The sequence below is a fragment of the Varroa destructor genome, unplaced genomic scaffold (assembly GCF_002443255.2).
Source record: "Varroa destructor unplaced genomic scaffold, Vdes_3.0 BEIS01000004.1, whole genome shotgun sequence".
NCBI lineage: Eukaryota > Metazoa > Arthropoda > Arachnida > Mesostigmata > Varroidae > Varroa > Varroa destructor.
Window position 1 is genome coordinate 13,539,566 of NW_019211457.1, and position 23,924 is coordinate 13,563,489.

At 39.4% G+C, this 23,924-nt stretch overlaps 2 protein-coding genes and 1 long non-coding RNA gene across 6 annotated transcripts in view; 2 read left to right on the plus strand and 1 right to left on the minus strand.

The window, feature by feature from the left end:
• The first annotated feature begins 151 nt into the window (after window positions 1-151).
• Window positions 152-7,712, plus strand: LOC111249249 (uncharacterized). The gene is made up of 9 exons (XM_022802857.2): window positions 152-1,400; window positions 3,377-3,597; window positions 3,957-4,106; window positions 4,417-4,605; window positions 4,747-4,861; window positions 4,967-5,064; window positions 5,564-5,817; window positions 6,258-6,361; window positions 6,523-7,712. Exons 1-9 carry the CDS (start codon window positions 1,094-1,096, stop codon window positions 6,618-6,620), a joined length of 1,536 nt encoding a protein of 511 aa, XP_022658592.1. The 5' UTR covers window positions 152-1,093; the 3' UTR covers window positions 6,621-7,712.
• LOC147755867 (uncharacterized) lies at window positions 3,237-4,884 on the minus strand. Its single transcript, XR_015326510.1, has 2 exons — window positions 4,745-4,884; window positions 3,237-4,125 (listed from the first exon to the last, which is right to left on the minus strand). It is a non-coding gene; the product is annotated as an uncharacterized LOC147755867 (long non-coding RNA).
• Window positions 7,713-9,166: 1,454 nt separating the features above from the next.
• Liprin-alpha (PTPRF interacting protein alpha) overlaps window positions 9,167-23,924 on the plus strand; it is a 44,616-nt gene continuing 29,858 nt past the window's right edge. For 2 of the 4 annotated variants that reach the window (XM_022801674.2, XM_022801675.2), the window contains exon 1: window positions 9,167-12,209. In XM_022801674.2, the coding sequence (XP_022657409.1) occupies window positions 12,021-12,209 (189 nt within the window). In that variant the 5' untranslated portion in view covers window positions 9,167-12,020. The remainder of the gene's footprint in view (window positions 12,210-23,924) is intronic. The other 2 variants (XM_086987236.1, XM_086987237.1) reach the window with 2 other exon arrangements.

Here is a 23,924-nt window from a genome sequence, read left to right on the forward strand (position 1 = left end):
GCCACCACATGGTTCTTTTTGCTCTAGTGGATGCTGCAGTACGCTTTTGTCATGGTCTTTTATCGCCCATCTTTTTAGCTAGAGACACCAAAAGATTTGGTTAGGTCGCTTGGGATGGGTTGGGGCGGCAAGAGTGCCTGTGGTGGTTGATTCAGCTAGCGGCTGGTTCTGTTTCTACACATCTCGATCTGCAGCACACGCTCGCAGACAAGCGTTGGCTAGTGAGTGGACGGGCAGTGAGAGCTTGATCGTTTTCGTGGGATCTCGATGATTTTGGGTTCGATGGGACGATCGTTTGGGTACGCTCCGTCTTCGGATTCGGGTGTGGATCCGCTATTCGCATGTCGTCTGTTTGGATATCGAGGGTTGTCTGATGAGGACGAAAAAGTTCGGCTAGGTTTAGCTTCAGATCATTGCCGGAATAACGACCGAGACAGAAGAATTAGTAACAACAACAATAACAGAGGTGGGCAAGAAACATACATGGGCAAGTACATACTGAAAACGATGCTATGCGAAGTAAGGATGCGATTTCTTCGGCATTCAGTGTGAAAGAAGGATATGTAATTGAATAATGAGGACCGTGAATATTTCTTGCACATTGAAAAGTTGCAATAATTGCGTGACATCAAGAAAGTGCCCAAAAGCGGTCATAACTGTAGGCGCTCGAGTGTCAACAAGAGATAATCAAGGCTAAACGTTGGGTGGATAATAAAGTGGCAATAATTGTGAGCCTGATGTTCATAAAGTACAATTTCGACAGTACAGATGAGTGGGAATAGGCGTATTTATTCGAAAAAAAAATAGTCTTAATAAGTTGTTGCAAATAACATCCGTGTTTATTCCAAGAATACCTCGAACTACCTGTTCAGTTGGATTTAAGTGACGATAATGCTGAACATAATCTGGGTCTAGTTGCTCGCGAATTTCAACGAAACAATACATGTCGCATTGAGGACAAGGACTTATACAACGTCTCCAATTTAGCAAACCATACATTTGATGTTACTCGTTGTTGAGAGAGTTAGGGTACTCACATAATATACTGGCTGAGACTTGATAGTTAAAAGTATTTACTAGTTGGTGAGGTACCATGGCCCCGACAGGCGCTGGTGCTCTGGGACCTCCGTATCGGCTATATTTCAATGAAGATGAAACAAGGTCAAGAGGGAACGAAGATGGCAAAAACTGCACAAACGTCAGTTCCAAGGAATCGTTTCTTGACCTAGTAGAAAAACGCTCGAAGATAGTGGCTCGCGCGCGAAGTCACGGTCAACCACAAAAATACGTATCGCTCGTGAATGAGCAAGATACTGGTACCGACGAAGAAGAAACTGTATTCTACGAGAACAATAACATTAGCATTCATGCAAACGGTAACTCAAATATAAATCCTCAAGGTGAGTCTTGCTTAATACCCGAACAGCGTATGTAGAGTAGAAAAAAATTAAACTGTTTAAACCTTAGCATTAATAGGAATGCTGATTCAGGCACCAAAGACACGGCTTCCGGAAATCTCGACCCACATGACACAATCTATTTGTAGAGGCAAGGAAGAACGTCGTAACGTTAGATGTTAATTAGATGACTGAATAGTTGGGATCTTCAAAAAATTATTTTAATTTTCGGTTATTCTTTATATTTACTTCAGAGTTAGTGTCAATTCATCAATTTGGCTTCAACGAAAAACATTTGGGAACACTTTTTCGAAAAAGTGCGTGATTTCGCAACTTGACGATTTTGCCCTCTATTTAACATAACGTCTCCCGACCATTTCGACCTCTTAGACTCCCTTGGTAGTTGGCATTGATAACTATTTGAACGCAACCAAAAAGCGTTGGCGGCGCTCTCCTGGACGAACTGGACCATGCGTCTGTTCACTCCATATTTCGAACGTAAACTCTGCTTCATCATTAAGCGTCTCTAAGTTTCGCATGCAAACAAGTTTTTACGTACCCCATTTCAGACACGCATATGAAAATACGTCGGTGCATCAGTAAAAATAAGACAGAGTATCTTGCCGAAACGTATACGCCACTAGCTGATGCCAAGAGACCGTTATCCTTGGTTCCACTATTAACAGGTCCATATTTATAATTTTTAACTTGCTTATTATTATAGAAAACATTAAACCCGAGAAATGAGTTTATCATCTCTTTCAAGTAAATAATAATAAAGATCTATCTAGGAAGTGAAAGCAGTGCGTTTTCATGGCGGGTGCTATTAGAAAGTATTTGTTGCGACAGCGTGGTTGTTGCGTTTAGTGACTTGTTAGGTTTTAATAAAGTTTTATTATTTAGTAACTTCTTGTTGTCTCTCCGTGTTCAGGTTTATTCTTACTTCAATAACCAGAAGGTAACAGACCGCACTATATTGGAGCGTTGATGGCACATATGCAAAACGAGGGACAATACAATTTTTTATTTACCCAGACCGATATATTTAAACGATAATCCTCTTACGGGAGCTTGCTAAACTTGTCTGTTTTTGTCGCATAAGAATGTCCTGTTCGAGAAATATATTAAGCTCGTTGCACAGGAGCGCTCGTCATGTTGGCAGCAACATAACTCAATTGATTACAAACAGAAAGACTATATTCAATACTAACGTCATAACCCGGTTGAAGTACGGCTTAGTTATGATTTAATTTGCTTAATTGTTTATACTTAGCGTTGTCCCCCGTTAAAACGCATGACTCTATTTTCTTCTCAGCTGACCCCGGCCCCAGGAAGTTTTTGATCGAGTGTAGCATTTCTAGAGCGGCTGTTAAGGTTTGCAAACCGGAAATTTGACAGCTTCAGAGGCTCTAACTTTGTGCAACTGCTACTAGTTCAAGAATATTAATCAAACAGAACCTTCTAGGGCTTTTCATATTTCTCCGTGAAAGAATCATCATTGCGCAACTTATGCGTACGTTGGTTTTGAAGGTACAGGGATTACCAAAAACGTGTCAGAAAAGCATCAAGGCTACAGGAGCATCAAAACTCACGAACAGTACTGTGTATTGTGCTTGTGGGTTTTTATCTATAATGACCTATCTGTTCTGTCCAATGAAAAAGTTATGCGTAGGAGACGGCAAAAGTAATTCAGCTTTAGTGTAAGCTTGCTTATGTCAGGGTGACTTCAATATTTGATGGTTTAAAGCTATCCATGTATTCTTATGACATGAGCTACGTGTTCTATATTAACGATGTTCGTGTCTGAGAAGGGCTTCAATGGCAAGATTATTCAGTCCAAACGATATGTTATTTCGGACAAGCCTATTAATTTTTATTGTTATTTCTTAAAAACATGTGTATCGCAAATTGAAATCAACTGTCTAATTAGCTCCAATTAGCTACATTTACACATACGTTGGTATTTTACAAACTTGCAGGACATGTACGACGAGAACAAGGAGAATCCATAACTGCGGACGTCTTCAAAAACCGCTCGACATCAAAGCACCCTTCAATTTTCTCTTTTCGGCGTTATTTGATAGCCATTTGTTTGCTTTGTATCGCTTTCTTAGGTCTGTATTTTACATTACACCATGATGGCTTGGATCTTCGCACAGCAGTGGGATTACCGGCATACTTCAACATTACATATCGCATTGTAAGTACCTCATTGCATTCATCGTTATATTTCTGGTACAAAGACTTTTTTGGTGAAGTCGATCCCTTTGCGAACTTCGCGTACACACATGTACCTAAATCGTTTGCTAGAAATAATTCAAACACTCATTTTTTGAACCACTGCCTCAGCAGCTCACCGTTTCCGAACATTTGTGAACTCGACGCATTGTTTAAAGTATCTTATGGTTTCCATTTGATAGAAAGAGATATTCATGTTAAGGATGGACGGAATTTTGGCTAATTCCTGTACGATCCCACCCTGTATGCCCTCTATTGGCCACACTCTTCTGAGGTCAACTAGAATCAATTAAAGTTGTTTACGTTTGCGTTTACTGAAAGGTGATTGGAGGATTGCAAGTAGATACCAATCTCGCCACGCTGCAGCTGGTCAACAATACTCGCGCCTTGTTCTTTTCTGCTGGAAATACCATTGTATGTGCAAGAATCGATGCCGACCACCTCGTTTGGAAGCGCACCCTGATCCACAAGGTAGCCCAGACCTATGAGCCTTAAAAAGTATTTGTTTATTAAAACGAGTCTGACACTTGTGTTCGGAAAAAAATAGTCTTTTAGAGTACCAACGTACTGTAAAGGTTAACAATAGTCGAGTTTATGAAAATAGTGTATCTTCATAACAAAACTTTGAGAGAAGCAACAATACAAAGAAAAAAAACAAACAACATCCATATGAGGCTGTGAAACATTCTGTTAGATTTTGGCTTACTCATTTCTAGTATACGATTTCCTTTGAGGGAAAGTATATAGTAACTTCGCTAAGTACAAATTGTAATGTCCACAGGTCGAATACGTGCAATGTAATGATGCCGTTTGCGTCTTCTACGGCAATAGAACGATAACTGCTTTAGAGCCGAACAATGGGGGATTTCTATGGACATCGAGGGTGAAAGCGCGTCCCTTTCTCATGACAACCTCGTGGGGGAGTCGAATTGTGGTGTTTCACAACGAGTACATGATTATTTATCGTCAGGTGACAAGAAAATTTCAAAAATATTTATAAGCTGTTTCACTATACTGACAGTGTATATCGACGTCAAATTTCTATTATACTGTTCGAAGCAAGCAAACACCCTAAAACTTAGAACAAATCTAAGGACCATTCCTCTTACAGGATACTGGCAGCTCGATGACTCATTTTCGAATTAAGAACTGCTCGCGGATTAACTATATTCAGCCGATTGGTGTCCGCCTCGCCGTATTCTGTCAGCACAACATCAACCTTTCGAGTGAGCTAATTATCATCTTCAAAGTGTACGCAATATTACAGTCCTTACGTAAAGAGAAACTCAGTTCTGTTAAATCGAACTTGATTATATGTTTTTAATTTGCAGGCATTTCATTGTACATCATTCCGAAATCGGTGTTGCTCCACTTCACACCACAAACGCAAGATAAACCGATTTCAGCTGATTTCGTCGGATACTTCAAGGTACTATATGCGGCAGAACGTGATCGCGCAGTAGCAAAATACTTGCTACTTTGCTCATATTGTTTTGGTTCGACACCGTTCGTAGATATGCTTCATTTTGTGCTGGATGATAACACTGCTTAGTGTCCATACCGGACAGAAAACATCAATCATTCCTGTAGACCGTACAGTGTGGTCATGCAGGACGACTATTCGTGGTGCTTGTACTTGTGAAAACTACAATCCTTATCAACTCGCTTTTCTGTGGCGTCATTTGTTAATGAGCTGTTCCTGTGAATTTCACTCATGGCTCTCATAAAATCATAGTTATAGATAGGCTTCTCTAATATTCACCTAGCGCAAGGGTAAGAATACGATTATAGCACTATCCACTGGATACTAATCTTCGTAGGAATTGAGCTTAACAGTTAGATTTTATTATTAAATCATAATTTTCAATATTTATCTGTTGACACTCTTTCCTTCAACGTCATTTCTGCCTGACGGGTTCCTCTCGTAGTTGCCGGTTCGAGTACACACTTACAATGATACGGTCCTGTACATTTTACATGACCGAGGCGTTGTTTCAACGCTAAGCGTGACCGAACGTCGCGTAGAGGACATCCTTAATATATCTGCCGATGTTCGTGAGGTTCTGCCGATCAATTGTACGCATACACTCGTTCAGACTCCGAGTCAGCTATTGATTTACAGTGAACGTGGTGCCGTTTGGCGGAAACCCATTGTCGATGAACATATCACCTATATACGAAGGTGAGTTCTGCCTTTTCTAAAATCAAGTAATATTAGATATACTACTCAAAAGAGAATATATTTACATTATATATATATATATATATAATGTAAATACCGTAGATGGAAGCTACAAGATGTAGTATTCAATGATTCGAAAATTCGGTCGAATATATCCTACAAGTTTGTGTGTTGTAACTTCTTGTTCGTTCATACATAATAATTTTACTAATTGCAGGTATTACCAGTATATATTGCAGTAATTCCTGCAATTAGTAAAATTATTATGTATGAACGAACAAGAAGTTACAACACACAAACTTGTAGGATATATTCGATCGAATTTTCGAATCATTGAATACTACATCTTGTAGCTTCCATCTACGGTATTTACTACGCTTAAAATAGAAAGATATCAAAGTGAAAGATGACGTGAAGAAAAACTTTTGTCTTGCTTACAGACTCAGTCACAATTTGATCCTGCTGAAAAAAAATCTTAACCAACTTGCGATTCTTGACATCGCCCTCATAAAAGAGTTTAAGGTTGACTTTGGAAGCTATCAAGGTATGCAGCGTTTGGCCATACTTGATTATTGTTAATTTTTTTAGCGTTACAATTTGATTCTTCACCTGTATAATCATCTCGATGTTTCTATATATTCTTTATTCTACTCCATTCAAAGAAGTTCTTTAAACTCTGTATTTGAATTTTGCATGCGATTGCAGAGCTGCTTTTGGTCGAGGGCAAAGACCACACATTATTTACAGCGAGCGTGGCCCAACACAACGCCACAATCATTCGAACCATTCGATACCATGACTAGGTATCGGTTTGCAACTGTATTTCATTAAAAAGCGTGCACCTGATAGACTGTCTGGGAACTGCGTCAAGGAATCTAACGATCTGGAGACCTTCTAGCAGTTCCAAAAGCTGGCCTCGACCCTTCCGAAAATGCCAAACATTAACGTGGTATATATATATATATATACATAAATGAGGATTTTCTGGTATTTTATCACCTTAATTAATGCCATCGTCTATCAAACACTTTCTAACTGAACTGTTCTCTAATGTACAACCAGAGATGGTTTTCAATCTGACACGTGTGCAAATGGCGTAGGTATATGCTGTTTAGGAGATTTGAGATAACAAAATCCTATTTGTTTGATTCGTTACTTGCCGTTGAGTAATACCCCAAACTTTACTTTGTCTTTGATATCAAGTTGTGGTAATGGCGATTCAGAATTAGTAAATATTAAAAAATTACGCTTGGTTGTGCCGTAAATATACTCTAGGCTTATTGTGGAGTGTGTGTAAAGTTCGGTTTCAAAAATATATGCATTTATCTTATAAAAATATAGCTAAATTAAGTTTATTAGGCTTATTGACGTCAAATAGGGTAATTGACTCAAGATGCTAGAGAAATATCTTCAGATACCAATTGCTGTTCCTCTGTGTTATATGGTTTCACGTCTTAAATATGACTGCGTAGCTGTGACTTCAAATTGTATTATATAAGGAAAGAGATAAAGACCACAAGCTAATGTCATTTTCCGGATGAAAGTCCAAAGATAACATACAGTTACATCTAAAGATGTTACCGGCTTAGCCAAACAACTATCATGGTAAGGAATGCAATTCCATAGTCAACAAGTATTATTCTATATGAGTACGTGCATCTACTAGACTACCATTCTTCCCAAACAGATTAATTAGTTTATTAGTTAGCAAGTGGATTGAATAGTGGAACGTCTGAATAATGAATCTCCATTTTAGAATTATTTAGTAATTTGAGCTCATATGCACTATGTGCAGGATTGTGCCATATCCTAAAAAAACAATACATATTATCAACCAAACATTTAAACATGTCATTTTAGACATAAAATAAATGTGACTTTGATCATTATAGGAAGCCGAGATGTTTTACTGTTACCTTGTAGTAAACATGAACATTTTTAATCTTATATTGAAGACCTAATTGCTCTCGGGTTTCACTTCTCAACGTAATTATTGTTCTTTAGTTCATCGTCATTGGATCTTTAAGGATTTTTAGTTTATCATCATAAGCTTGAACAATTTTAGAAATGGATAAGCTGGAGAATTGATCGATGCCGCTAGAGTCGATTGGGTATTGACGATTCATACCTTGTAACCCATAAAGATGATAGCGGTATCATTGAAATGACACCATTGCTGTGAACCATGAAATATTAAGGACGACTAAAAGGTACCAAGACAAAATAAGTAGCTATGGTAGCCTCGAATGGTCTTAATCTTGTTAGCTAATGCTTAATGGAGTTTGCAACCGTAGCAAAGACGAATTAAGATTTTGATGGTAATTTTAACAAGACTAATTTTAGAAACAACTGAATATTTTATATACAAAAAAGGGATTGACTGATAATACCGTTCAATACAATTAGACAGCTAACTTTTATTATTTGTTATGCCAATTGTAGCAACGAAAATAAATAGATACAGAAAGACATTTCTTCTTGTAACAGTTCTATTTTTTAACAATGTTGTATTAGCAACATAAGAATTTCAAGCTAACAGTTGATACATTCGGTTTAAAACAATGGGTTCAACTTTCCAATATAGATTTAAAAATCAACGTATTTACATTAGAATGTTTCCCTACTGGCTACTTTGTGGCTTTGTATACAAATATATTCTAAGAGCATATATTTATGCTCCCAGACATCTGCATAATTTGCTTTTTCTAGTGTTAGCATTTGCCTCAACAGTATTTAGTACTATTGCTGTCAACTAACAGTAGTTCGTTTAACATTCGAGTCGCATCCATTCAGGTACTGACCTCGTCTGAGCTTCTTTAGCTCATCTCAGATATTATTTCGTTTGTTTATGCCCTATTGGCTTAACTTGTCTGTGCACATTTTGAGCTTACTCTGTTCCTAGAAGATTCAACTTTGATTGGCTAAAGTGGGCTCAATAACGGAGAACAGGTGGATACTGTTTAGCTCTGGAGCGCTCGACTCCGTGGTGGTGGCGCGGTAAAGAATTTGGCTAATACACTGAGCAATACGAGAAATGGTCAAGTCTGAAACCGGCCATAAACAGACAATTCATTTCGACCTGTAGAAACCACCAGCCGCCTGCATCAATGTTTACTGAAAATAAGGGCATCGGACGTGAAACTCGAAGCATCTATTTATTTGTTTTGTAGGTTTTAAACGTCCCGCTTTTCCTAACTTCCGCACTCTCTCGTTTTTCTCGCACCCAATTCGCTCAGTCGCCCTTTCTCTCTTAATTGGTGGCGCTTGCCCATTAGCCGCTTGCTCGATGCGAATCGCCCGGTCGCCTTTCACAATGCATTCACCCAGAGTATACGTCGCATTCTGTCCGCAACTCCATATTTATCAGGGGAACAGAGAGTAGTGAGCTGCAAAAGGATCGTGATGGGTCTCGCGCTCGAATCGGCAGTGGTTGTCTGAAGCGTTGTGCTGCCGTAGGTTTTCTGGGGGTTCGCCTAGTGAATTAGCCGAGCGTCGAGCGTTCTCCCCTGAATCTCTGCGGGGCGGCGAGCTTCAACGACGAGAGACAGAAACACTCCCGAAGTTGAAGAAGAACAAGTCCTAGAGGGTTGCTGGCGGCAGCCGCTGCATCCGACGACAACTGTATCTGCCTGCGTATGACTGAGAGCGTATGAGAGTGTGTATGACGGGGTGTATGTGTGTGTGTGTGAGGCTGTGTGTGTGCGAGTGTGTGTGTACGGTGTATTATAGGCAGTAGCGACCAGTAGTATTCGGTCAGGCAAAGGATCCGCAACAATCAGTGAGTGCGAGTCCAGTTGTCGGTCATGGACGACGACTACGGCCCTATACCGGATACCGAAAGTGGACCGGATTATGCTGCAGGCGACAAGAAATAATCGAGCTGACCCGGCCGCCGGGCGTAGCCGATCACTCAGAGATCAGTCAAATAGTTTTCGACCGGAGAAGAAAAAGAGCTCTTTGCTCTGCTAGTGGTGCTGGACAAGTCGTGGCTAACAACAGCGGCAATACCCGCAGTAGTTGAAATAATGGAAGTGACGGCTGCACTAGACCGCCAATCACTTCGTAATGATAGCGGTGCATATCTGTCATTCTAACAATGGTGAAAAATGTTCGGGACCGCTAGTCAGGAAACTGCCGAAACGGACACGAAACCTCTGGTCATTGATTCACCATTATCTACTGCGCGCTGTGTTTGTCTCGTTCAGTAGTCGGCCAGTTGGTCGAATTTCTCCGGTAATACCTGTAGTCGGCTGATATTTACTTATCAATACTATACTATTAGCACTGCAAGCGGTGATAGTTACACCAGAAGCCCGAACAAAATTCCAGATGAAAGCCAGTGGTCTGTTCTCGGTTTGATTAGCAGCTTGATTCGACGCTAATTTATCTCTTGGTTTTTGTCTGTTGTCATTCTCGTATGTCGATTCCGTTACTAGTTTTTCGTAGGCGGATCAGTTCCTAGTGAATACAGGATATCCGTTAGATCTACCGTATGTGGCAGCTCCGGCAGCACCACCAGTGAGTTCTTGTCACTCCACTCTCACATGTCAGAGCATAGAAACGGATATAGTGGAAATCGCGTAATGATCGTGGACTTCAGAACTTCGCTTTGGCTTTTACATAGCATATTGTTCGAGTCGTAGGCTGTGCTTGATTTGGATCGGTTGCTTTCCCTATAAAATACAGAAAAGAGATTACTGTCTGACGTTTGTGTATGCGCGATTTGAATAGCGGCAGCGACAGTACGGATAGCTGGAGCGTGGTCAACGGTGGAAGTCGGAGCAAAACGGAGGAAGTCGCTATCATTAATAATTAAAGTGAAACGAAATGCAAATAAATGGTTGCAGATTGAAAGAGTAGTGTGAATAAAATAGCGGGTGACGAAGACGTCCATATGAATGTGCTCACTGTGGGTACAGCGAGTGTCGTAGCAGAAGTAACACAAAATAGCGGCAGCAGCAACAGTAACAATAACGACGGCTGTATGTGACACACTTTGAAGTGAAGGAAAATTCGAAAGAACCACTTTCGCGCGGTCAGTCGGCCAATTTCATGATATCGGGTGCACTTCGGACGAGTGGTGTGTGACTAGCTATAGGTGAAGGACACTTCCGTGTGGCAATAGGTTTTAGGAGGGTTCTTATACCATCAGAATAAGGGTCACTAGAGAAGAATGAATAGTTGAGGGGAACACGTGTCGAAATTTGTGCACACACTTGGAAATTTGAAAAGTACGTTCCGGCCCCTTCAACCACTAGTGTAAGAGAAACGAAACGCAAGTTACGAGAAAAACCGAAAGAGAAAACGAAACATTCAGCTAGAGAAAAATACAGGGTATAAGTATACATATAAAGGCCATTGTAATTCTTAGTTATGCCATCTGGAGGCATTTTTGGTGTCCAGATATTTGGTGACTGTCTGCGCCATGCTCAGATGGGTGACACCGTCAACTCAACCGATATACCCTTAGTGTAACAAGAATTGTCAACGATGTGATATAATGTTACCCCTAGAAATGATGGAACGAGTTGGAATACCCGTTTGTTTTAGATGTCTGCTGTTCTACGGAGAAATATGTGTCTATACCGAAGAGGAATCATGGGGCACAAACTGTTCTTAGAAAAGTTGAAAACACGAATTGACCGTTTCCTAAACGTCGTCTCCGACTACAAATGCAAATGAGAAGCGTTAGCGCTCGTATGAATACCAGTTAGACAGCTCACTGTATTCATATCGAGAGGGCCATATTATGGAAACAGGATTAGCGTCGTGAAAACAATTCTCTCCGTCGAGCAATGCAAAAAATAGGTCCCAGTACCGTTCAGCGGTATCTAAACAGTGGAGTTTGGCTTTCGTTGCTCAAGAGGGTTTCGTACGGCTAAGGATTACGACATAAAGATGAAAATCGTTTTGAAACCTGTATCTTTTTGTTGAGGCCGAGAAAAATTCTTGACTACATGCCTGTGCAGTTGACTACGCGTATATGTCGTGTTGCTGCGGAACCATCCGTCGAACCTGTGCGAACAGTGTCGGAGACTAGGGCATCATAACAAAAATGACGACAAGGTGAATTATCAACCCGAGCCACATCCTCTCTATTCGGGACAACTCGACCTTGCGACGAACCGTGTATATATATATAGTTTTAGGTATTACCAGGACGCACACCAGCCGTGATCACGGCAGCTGGCGGGCCAACCACAATGTGGAACATGATCTGTGACGTGATGCCGACCATCTCCGAGGACCGCAGCAGTTGCGGCCCTCCTGGTCCTAGCGGTGGCGGGGGGAACTGCTCCGGCGAAGAGAATGAATCCAGTAACATTGAACAACTTATGGTCACCATGCTGGATGATCGAGAAAAATTGATGGAGAATATACGTGAAACACAGGTAAGCATGCAGATAAAGTAAAAAGATGGTGTTTGGGGAAACTCGAAATATATTTATACATAAAAATCCAAAAACTTATTGATGTTATTTGAAGCTGTAAGTTTGCTTACTATAACTTGTTGTTTTATTTGTTTATAGTTGTTTTTCAGTTTGTGATTTGAAAAAATTGCACAGGTTTTGTCTTATTGTTTTGCCTATTATAGCACACTTCATAATTGAAGCATAGTATGATTGGGTTTTAAAAATTTTAAAGTTTGCGTACAATCACGCATGACTATAGATGCTGATGACTGATTAGATTAGAAGCAATTCTGAAAAGATAAGTTATTAGCGCCGGGCGTTAAATTTATTGTTGTGGCTTGTTTTGAACTCGGGGGCTATGTAGATATCTATTCGTGGGTGCACATCTGGTAGGTATTCATTTGCTGCGAGATAATTGAGTTTAGGTTAGTACACGAAAATTCTGGATCTGTTTGTGGCTGTGTTAGTTAACACTGAGAGTGCTGCTTGTTTGTATCGTATTTAATCCTCGTCTTTAATTATGATCACTTTAATCCAATACAATAATATCAGTTTTTTTTTCATATTATATGTTCTAATGTTGGTAGCAGTTACCACTGACTAGATCTTTCAGCCCTTTGTCGTTGTTAAGTGCATGAAAATAAACAGAACATCACACCGCCTAGTTTTCGGGATGCATTGTTACGTTGGATTAAGCCCGTCTTAATATGTGCCACAGTCCATGTGCTTCAAACGAAATTTCGTGCATTACTTTTTACTATAATAGTGCATAGCACGTGCGAAACCAACCTTGACGGGGTGTTTGTCATATCTGGCATGCGGTTATTCGCTAATCCTGGTCAAAACCGACAGCCAGTTTTCCTTCCACAAAACAACAATCTCGTCATGGCGAGCAACGAAGCGTCGTCTTTGGAATTTGAACGAAGCTCAACTTTTATCCAGTCTTCATGCGGTGGACGAGAGCCCACCAAGATCATACATTTCTTGGGATTCGACCGCGTTTCGCGCCAAAAGAAGCAGCGTCCTGCATAGCACAACGGAAAATATACGGTGGAGAAAGAATAGTGCGGACTCCAAAGTTAATCGCGGCCGTCTAAAAATGCATTTTTAGTGGTGCTTTTTGTCAGTCAGGACGTTAGTGAAAAAATTTGATACGGGTAAGCGTATAATATAACGGATTATTCACGAGGTCCCCAAGTATACATCATAAGTCATAAAAGTAAAATAAATACTCTCTAAAAACGATAAAAACCAAAAAAAGCCATCCGTGTTATTTGCTGCTCGTTTATTTTAGGAATAAGTCAGTAAGTTGTCCTGAATTTTTCTTATACGAGAAATTCTCTATCCTCTCTGCACAAATGATCGCTAGCTTGCTTACGACTCAGAGGACGTGCCCTTATGAATAGAAGCAAATTGTTCGCTAAAATTAACGTTCCGTGTGTGGTGTCTAGTAAAGGAGACGTTACGGCGTAATGTTTCTTGCAGAAAGGCGAACGCATCATTAAAGAACTTTATCTGCATGTTCTGCAATCAATGTACCAATGTATGTGCAACTATACCTGAAGTGTCTAAAGAAAAACCATATGACCTTTAACGAGATGGTGCACCGGCTTATATAAGCCGGTTGATGCAGGGTTCGCTGCTTCAAAATACGAGTACATCCTGGGATGAGCACATGTGAATGCCAAACAGTTTATACTTGAACCCGTTAAATTGTCATGTGTCTTGTGCTCAGCTTATTGCTGAACTGCATTTACTGCGAGTATATTACCACTGGTAGCTTTAGCTGTATGATGTGATCGCACCGAGCACCAAATCATACTGGCCTAGACAAATGCTAATTCTGAAAAACACCCAACCTGGGCCTGATCTGTCATCAAAAGGTGAAGGTTCACTGAGGAGAAACTCTCCAAACTTTTTTGCCTGAACATCACAAACACGATTTATTGATTAGAAATAGATTACAAAATATCAAGGCAAGTCAAAGATAAAAAGCTGTTTCCTCGGTACGTGAGAGTAACTTCGTAATTCAAAACGTTTTTCGGCTTACATTTTTTATTGAAATTACAAGTTTTATTGAAACCAAGAAGAAAGAGCATTAATGCTCGATAACCATTTTGTTAGACGGTCCGCCATATATGAGCGAAGCAAAGGTCAAAATTATTGAATATCATTGACCGTGGATTTTACAGCTTGGATATTTATTTGTCAAGACAGCAAGCAACGTTTCATCATTAAGAGACATGTCGCGCCTCACAGTACGGCTAACTGCTTTTTAGCCAAAAATCTAACCATCGGGGCCATCACTTGAACAATCTCAAACGATGTTAGCATTTAGCTATGAGCTCCTAAGTGGGATGTCTAAAAACCCACTGTACTCAGCGACAGCAGTACAGCACAGTAAAGCGTTTACGCAGATCTATGTGTACACAATGTGTAATGTTGAGATGACTCATTCAGTATTTTACATTAGTCAGTCACAGAATAGTGAATATATTGTGTCGTTTATGGCAAGATAGAAATTATACTAGCGATGCGTTATAGTTTACCATATTATCATCATTAAGCTGATTTTCACCAGTAACCATCAGATCATATCAGTGTGTAACAGAGTCAAAACGATAATGGCCATTATAACTTATTTTTATTTGTTCCCTAGGAGACCTTCTTGCTGGTTGCATCTATACGGCGAAATACTATCCTTCGCTTAGCCGTTAGATATGCTAAAGTTTACATAACGTAACATCAGGCAAGCGTGTTGTTGATAACTCTAATGGTACAGGGAATGTTCAGTAGTCGTTTAAGCTGCGATAGGTAGAAAAAAATAGTTTCCGCTATGGCTATTCTATAAACTAGCAAACTAACGATTTCCTTATCGTTATTGACGAATTCACAATAAAACCGTCCTCGCTTCAAGTAACTATGTTTTTAAGCTAATCCCTACTTCCACTAATTGTGCTTTTGGAAAGTCATAAAGCTGTGAGAGATATAGTTCAATATTTGTAAAAAAAAAGCTATACAATATTTTCTAGAAGCATTTCTAAAGTTCAGACGAATCGACGGAAATTGGGTCGCGATCTTTAAAGCCGATCGTAAACCAATACGAGCCACCCGATTGTATATATATATATATATATATATACATATATGAAAAAAAATGCCACACCAGGACTTTTGAGGGACTGTTCAGTTTGCTGGCATTATTTTTATTATTAAAACTCTATTACACTATATAGCTACTAACTATATCAACTCTTATTCCATTGTCAACACCTACGTTGTAAATGTCATTTCGGAAAGCCTCGAGCTGGCCTTGATTATCTTGTAAATGGATGTATGCAAAGCGTTCAACAATAATGCGACGATTATTATCGGACGACATATCGGCTCATTGTTATCCGTGGCTGTATTGGGAATTTTTGATAATCGACTGATTTGATCGCTACTTTATCAAGGCAATAGTTACTCAGGCGACGGAATTTCTTAATACCTGACTCACTAGCAGGTCTGCTTTAGAGTTCACCTATCTTGTTGAATATGCGACCATAACGGACAGAGTTCGGGCTTTGGCGAGGCAAAACTCAGCAAATAAGTGAAAAAAATAAATGGGACCCTTTTATTCTGATATAGAGCTACATTAAGCCTAGGAGTGTTTAGTAAATTGCAACATGAGAGGGACTTTTTTTTTATGAAATCGCTTATTGGGCTAAGATCTGTTTAAACAAACTTTTGAAGTTTTTTGAAGTCCGAAACATGTTAAAGAAACAAAGATATGACAAAATGTAATAAAAATTTTACAATATCTCTTTCTAAGACATCTTTAAAAAGTCTTTCTTCAACTTTTAAAAAATTATTTTCTTTACTCACACAAATTGCGCAATATTCGATTGATGCCTAAGTGTAATAATAATAGGCGTTTTTGCTTACTCCTTCCTTTATCCTGTTTTTTATTTACTCACCCTCAAGTTTTATATGCTGTTAAGGAAACTCTTTTGCTTCATAAAATTGTTGTCAACGGATATTTTGTGCAAGTCGCAAGATTCTCCCTTAAACTCGACTAATGGATATATTGAACCGTGAGAAACGGCATTTTCGACCTTTTCATTCATTTTTATAGAAGTAAAAAAATCGGCGAAACAATCCGGGACAAATGTAGCGTGTAGACGACGCTCAAAAGAGACCTGCTAATTTAAGATATAACGTTGCCTGCAAGTTAAAGGGCTCACTTCACTCGACTTTTCAGGTTTAACGGGGATCTTCTTGGGCTATTTTTAATGAGAGCCAATTGTTAAATTGGCCTAAATTTCTTAGCTATCGAGCCGTAATTTTACAGGGAACAAATATTTTAAATAACTCCCATAAACTTTTTTATGATCCGAGGAAATGACGCAAACAGGCTTGTGGAAAAAAGATTAAGTTTTTTAGCTTTATTTGAAATCATCGACCATTAGCTAACAAAGACTTAGAAAAAGAACGTAGTACGCAAAAATTGCGATTATTTATGCGTCAACGAAACATATATATGCGGAAAAACAACGGCTTTTTTCTTACTTTTTCGGCCAAACCGATTCACGACCCGTTCCTAAGAAGATTCGTGCTATGCACAGGTTTTGGCGGCGTACAGTTCAAATGCTATGACTTATTATACCGGAAACAGCACAGTTACCCGCAGTTGTCATTGTCGAAAGCGTCCTGCCTCGACCATTTTGCGTAAATATTTTCCTTTGCGGACGAAAGTTTTACACAAAAATTGAGACTCCTTATGTGTGTTTCTCACAAACAAAACATTAATTTCCTGGAAAAACAGTTACTGTAGTAATCGCATTGCTCTGCACAGTTCTAAATAAGATCATAAATGGGAATATTTATTGCAATTTCGTACTTCTTAATTGGCATTAATAATAGTCTTCTTCCTCGTACAGTTGTCTAGTAAATAGGAAAGTCTGGTCGTGATAGCCACAGTACGTAAAAACGTTACATGAACTACTTGCGAATGGATGAAAATTGGTTTATTAGCAGCCATGTGGCCATAACAGGCGTTATCATTATTGCACTATGTTCATATGCGCTTGATTAGGTGTCGTTGTTGAACAGGGCGTTATGGCATCCATCGAGTTGAAATTAAGGCATCTGCCTTTGGTATCCTACACGAATGAGAAATAGCTGATAAGAAGGCATTATAACTTGTATATTGATTCTATTATTATTATTATGAACAGTATTTTATATTATAATCAGTACTGTGGCTTTTATCCAAAAAGGACACCCATCAAATGAAATAAAAAAACAATTTTACCTCATTGCTAGTAATATGCCAGTAGTGCGCCGTTCCTTTGGGCGAAAAACCACCGGTAGCATTAAGTTTGCAAGTTGATTGCAGTGCCGCTACCGTGTATGCGAGTCTTACGAGTAAATTTCTTTGCAGACCAGATGGAAAAAGTTATGTTCTGGAATATAGGAAGTAGGGTAAAAAAAAACCAAAAGGCCTGGCCCGGGTCTAAAAATACGCTTTTGTCAACCAGGCGACGATGCCACGCAAACCGAGAGAGTTTGCTCGAACTATTCGCTATAGACGGGATAGTTAGTAAACGCTTTTTAGTTAAATAAATCTCAGATAAAAAAAAAATCGTTGCTATTGCCTATTATCATTACCTGTAACCAGATAGATATTTGCATGTTGCTAAGCTGATTACGATTTAACATTATATACTGTATTAGATACAATTGTTGAACTAATATAAACTTTGAAACATTTGAGCTGCTCTAGGATAGCCCATGTGATAATGCGATGGATATTATGTCTGTCTACTAAACCTAGGAACACTCGTAGGTACTAGGTATACTTCAGGTTCAAAACTGGATGTAGACACACTCCGCTTCTTTATAGAGCCAGCCATTTGAAGCAGTGATTAACTAAGGCAATAGCCGCCCGGCGTAAAATTTCAAACATTTTTACGATCTTGAATGGGCTCACCTTTGTTAAGGGGCTAGCTATCTTATAATCTCAATTAGGGTAATACCAGACTCAAAACACATACCTCATAGATACTCTTAAGTGTAATGCGCTGTATTAGACATAGTTGCTGTGTTGGGTTCAAGTTTTCTTATGTGTATATTGTAAATAGTGGTGTTTGTCTACAATGTGTATCTATGTGAAGTCAGATGAGGGCCGACTTTGATCCACCTACGTCGGCTGTTGCTGAAACGAACATGAATGAAGAGAGCAACTTAGTCACGTGCAGGTCATTTTTTCTTTTACTTCTAGGTGCCTAGGGTACCTTACCATTCCCGACCCTTGACTTTCTCTGAACACTTTCACTACGAATGTGCGTTGCCTTGTCCTAGATCCAGACAGGTCCTACATTCCGATATATAAATTCAACTATTTGCACATTGAATAGCGGGAGTGATTCTTTTGACATGAGCTTCCTAATTGATGCAAACGGATGCATTGCAGTACTGATCACATATACGAGTTTCCGGTGGTCGTGAGAATGCCCAAGAAATGAGACGGCTGACAGACATCGTGTAGAGGCCCAAACGGGATGAATGAACACAGCACAGCTCGTCACACGAGACAGATTAGACACTGGCTAGGTAGACATACGAGCGGCCTTAAAAACTGCCGTCACATCCGTAAGTGGAAACAATAAAATGACGACGTGGGTATTTTAACCGAGAGAACTGCCAGAGCCCGAATATGCAGCAGAGTCTGTTCCTGCCTCTAAGAAAACAATATTTTGTTGTTGTTAGTATTGCGATTACCTTGTTGATCTGCCTAAATTGCCTCTTCTTTAGATATATATATATATATATATATATATATATATATATATATATATATCTTTATATATAAATTATATGTACTCATATGAAATCAACTATTTCGAAATTAGTATTTTTGCTATAAATGGTTTTTATTAACATTGAAGTCCAGACTGTTTTCATTATGCGATATACCAGCACACGGCAACGAAAAATTCGTGCAAAAACAAGGTTGATCTCGTTAACTTTTTCTATACGGAACTGATTTACAAGCACAGGATTAGCTGAAACTTCCTTGACTCGCATGCTGTTGGCCGTTGCTAGCTTTCCCCGTACACTGAAGGTAACGGGGCACTTCGTAGAACCAGTCCATCTATATCTGGAATGCCATAATCATTCTAGATTTTACTAAACAGATAAAGAGCGAGAGGCAAACTTCAAGCCTGATTCATACCTATACGCTATGTTTTGTAAAATGACAGAAACCCGAATTCGCGCATCGTAGGAATCGTATCCTTATCACACACTTTGTGTCCATGAATATGCGGAGGCAATATTCAGACGCAAATGTATTATCTATGCCTTGTTTCATATTCAATCATAACCGAAGTCGTAATAGATGTACTAAGAACTTGTTATGACTGTAGAAAAAAAATCTTAAAATCAAATCGTTTCTGTGAACAGTGTTTTCCGCATGAGCTTGTTCGCTGCAGACGCTTCGCGCACATGCCACCCTCCGCCACCATCCAGGATTATCTGTAGAAGATGAAAAGGATGATTTTGTGACCGAGATATAGTAACATTTCATGAAGTTGATTCAGCTTATGAAACGATTTGAATGATCAGCCCATATCTGCCTTCGGTTGCTAAACTCAATGTTCTATTATTATTCTTATTATTATTATTATGTAGCCGCATCCGACTGAGTGCAAAAAATTGGAAGCAAAATTCTGTAGCATAAACACATGTAATAATAGAAAATCTGATGCATTTGATGGTTTGAGCAAGTATGTAATTCCGGAATGCCAATTCCGTCAATCAGGACACCAGGTCGTGTGTTGGTACGAAACGTAAAATACGAATACAGATTAAAGGAGTGACACTGATGATAATAATAATAATAATAATGTTTTGAAGATCCACTACTAAATAATCAGTGACAAAATAAGATTGTTCGAAAGAGGCCAAAAAAAATAGCTGATCTTGTCTTATATTCTTATATGGTGCGTGAGGTTCCATCGTAATGAACACTGGATAGTTTATAACTTAAAAATGCAAACCCATAAACCTAGATTGGCTATATAATGTTTTTCATTTACAACACACGCATCTGAATACGACAATTTTATTGACAATGATTTTTTTGTTGGTAGTCGTTATATTCCATCACTAACACGGTTTTTAAAAGTACACGCTACCCTTCAGCAATTTTTAGTCCAAAAGACATAAAGGAGCCAATGGTATGCTGCCATGTTGCACGATTAAATCTTCTAGAACTACAAAAATCACGACTCTTATGGCAGTGGTCGGTCCGTCTAAGTCCTTACCGTTTTTGGCAATGAACAGATTGTCATTGCCGCGCACTGCGTAATGATTAATAAATGTGCTATATATTGTAGTATACATCTTTGATATCTGGTACTTTGTTTCACGACGTGGGAAGGCTTACTGCTGAACCGCCGCAACGATTCGTACCGGTAACACGCGGTTATCAAGACCGATGTTTGTTCCTAAGTGTTTTTAGCTACAGTCTGTTTATCATCTGGGGCGACTTGATATACGATAACTACAAGACGATATTAGAACAGACGTATAACCATAAGCTAGAATTTGTGGTCTTTTTGGACTTTTTTGACTAATATTATTATTATTCACTTTGAATTTATTCTTTCTTGGTCAGTCAACTGCTGCGTAGCTGAGCTGTGCCTTAATTCAAACCTAACCAGTTGTTCTTATTGCTGGCTGTTTTCTCAGTCGATTTTCAACAGTAATTTCTATCGAATATGGGCGGACCCGGAACGTTCTCATCATCAAGAGCTCAAGATAGGTCAGGCCAAGTTCTTTCATCTCGCCATTTCTCTTTTGTGTGCCGCTTTTGACTCTATGCTGAAGCTGTATCTGGCAACGCTTTCCACAACGTACTCTCGACGCTTGTTTCGATCATCGAATATGCGAATCTGAGGCCGTCAGGGACAGAAAACAGAGATCCAACGGCCGGCGCAGGAATTGAACGCCATAGCGTACTTACTATCGTTGGCGCATTTCGCACGAGCAGAACAGGCGAAAGCGGGTCTGCTCGCTAGCGGCACCGATACTGGATGTATGCCTTGATGTAATAAACCCGGTTCCGGATGGATCTGTCAATAAAGCGCGGTTCTTTTGCTATTGCTGCTTTTGTTGTTGCTGCTGTCAAACCCGCCCCCGCAGTGGACTGATAGTATGAGCGACCGCGCGCTGTTCGACTTGAAGATGATATGAAGAAAAGGCAGATGTGGTCCGTATCTGCTAACATCTCGGACTTGTGGGCATGTCACGATTACCAGCACTTCTAATAATAATAATCGTAACGCTGATGATGGCGGTGATCATGACATTACTAATGGTGACAATTATGATGACCAAACCATAGACGATGTAGAGTTAAAATTGTCTGCTCTGTTCTCGTCTCGTAAAAAAACGACGACGCATAATTACGAAAACGCCAAAAGGCGACGCGAATGAAACAAAAATACATGGATATATGTATTACATCAGGAGAATCCGTTCGCAACGAACAAGCTGCGCCTAGTAACTTACTTTTATGTAAACGTTATTAAATGGTTCCACAGTTCGTGTTACGGAGGTTGCAAATTATTTGTTTGTTAAAGAAAAAGGTCATGAGTAAGCTGATTGAAGGTAGAGTTTTTCCAAAACTGAAAACTAACTTTGTTTCCGGTAACTCATGTAAATTAGCAGGGTAAGCAAAACAGACCGACGGAGAAGCCGTTAGTTATCTGGCTAAAAATCTGTCTCGTCCACACGTTGACATATTGAGGCTAGAAAAATACTATAATTCCCTTTCGGTAGTTTTACACTGGGTTCTATATGTGTTAAAAAAAAAACAAAAGCTTTTTTATTTGTTGCTCTAGAAGTAACTGAGCTGAGAAAAAAAAGCAAATCAAAGTACATCTTATTACACAATGTGTAATATATAGGCTTTTAGGATTGACGTAAAAAATCACTACGGAGTTACCGTTTCAATTTTTTTATAGTGGAATGATATCAGTTCGAATACTCGTGAGAGCCTGATGAGCGTGTCCTTTTTTTTTTATATATACGAACTTGTCTAGGGTACTACAGCATCTTGTTGATGAAATATTACCCTAGCGATCTTCGAAGGGGAAGACATTTAGCACTTTATTGCTTTTGCTAGGTAGAGAAGGCTTCTGGGTGGTCGTTACCCCGTTTCTAAAAATTTAATCATCTTTTACAGCTAGCCGAGATGTCATGCCCCCCGGTAGGTAATAGCATACACAATTATATAGTTTCAGTTGTATAAATCAGGATGATAAATTTGTTTGCCTGCTGCATTTGACGACTTCCCCACACTTGCTAAAACTCTAAAACATGCGCCAATTCACCGAGTCACAAAATCAGTTTGCCTACTATCGATCTAGGCATCCGCAAACGCGTTTTACCAAAGCTAGCGAAGATTTCAGGATGTTAAATCTGAACGCAGATGGCTTATTATTCCTTTGCGGATAGATTCTGTTGCTAGTCTGTCGTTGTCCGTCCTAGCTTTAGGCCAAACTTGATCTATATATTATTACCTTTAAAGTCAAAAATAGTAACGGGTCCTGCAAGAAGCGCATGCAGGTATTGGGTATCACGTTCACAAAAGCAAAATGCTGGGAAAAGACTTTGTGGTGGAGCGTATGGGAAGGAATACATGTAGCGCCGCCGTGCAAGTCAAAGCGGTAAAGTATCGCGAAGGGAACATGTTGCCATTAATGAAGCGCAATGTTGGACGAGGTCGAGATCTATTCGCTTTGATTGCGTTATGACTAACGTGTTAAACAGAACGATTGATTAAGTAGCGGTGATCGAAAAAATTAAGCGATTTCGGGTAATTTTAATGATGTGCTAGATATGTGTTATTCAGAAGGTGACGAAGTCAAGTAGGGATGTCTGTTATATATACAGTTGTTTTGCGTCTATACACTCTAGCTTCCTTGAACATTTTCGAACGGGCGCTTAATTCGGAGGCATAAACGAGGATAGTTTTTGATTGGTGACTCAAAAGATGGTTCGGCTTCGAAATTGATCTTCGTCGCTATAAAAACATCTTTGTCGGGGCCACGTACATTAGTATTGCTATTATTATTATTATGGCTGCATACGAGCGATGCGATTGCAAAGAAGCAGGTTTATTTTTAACGTAGAAGCATGTTTTTCGTTCGAAAGTCGGATCGGTTGAAGCAACAGTTTCTGTTCTGTTAGCGAAGAGCTCAGGGATAGATTGACAATGGATTGAAGGCACCGTACATATGATCCGACCGAGTCTCTGACAGCAATACTGTATATGTATATCAACAAGCTACTAAGAAAAAAATCGGTCGTTTCTATTGTCATTCCTGTAACCTGTACCTGTATGTATTTTTGTTATACTATATACATTTTGATAAATATCGTCATCACTGCCGTCGGCTGCACGAACGTTTCCTCGTTCGTAAAACCGAAGCAGGGCAAACAGTGTTTATTCGTTGCCAGAGTTGATGGGGGAAGATACCTAATCTCATTTTGATAGAATTCACCGCTAGATTAATGATTCAGAGTCAGGGAAGATGAGTTTTATTGGTTATTTACGATTAATCCTGTCCGCCCATCCTTAGTTTCACCGCAATAGAGAGTCCTCAGTTATTGATTGGTACTGGTACGAAGATAGCCAGT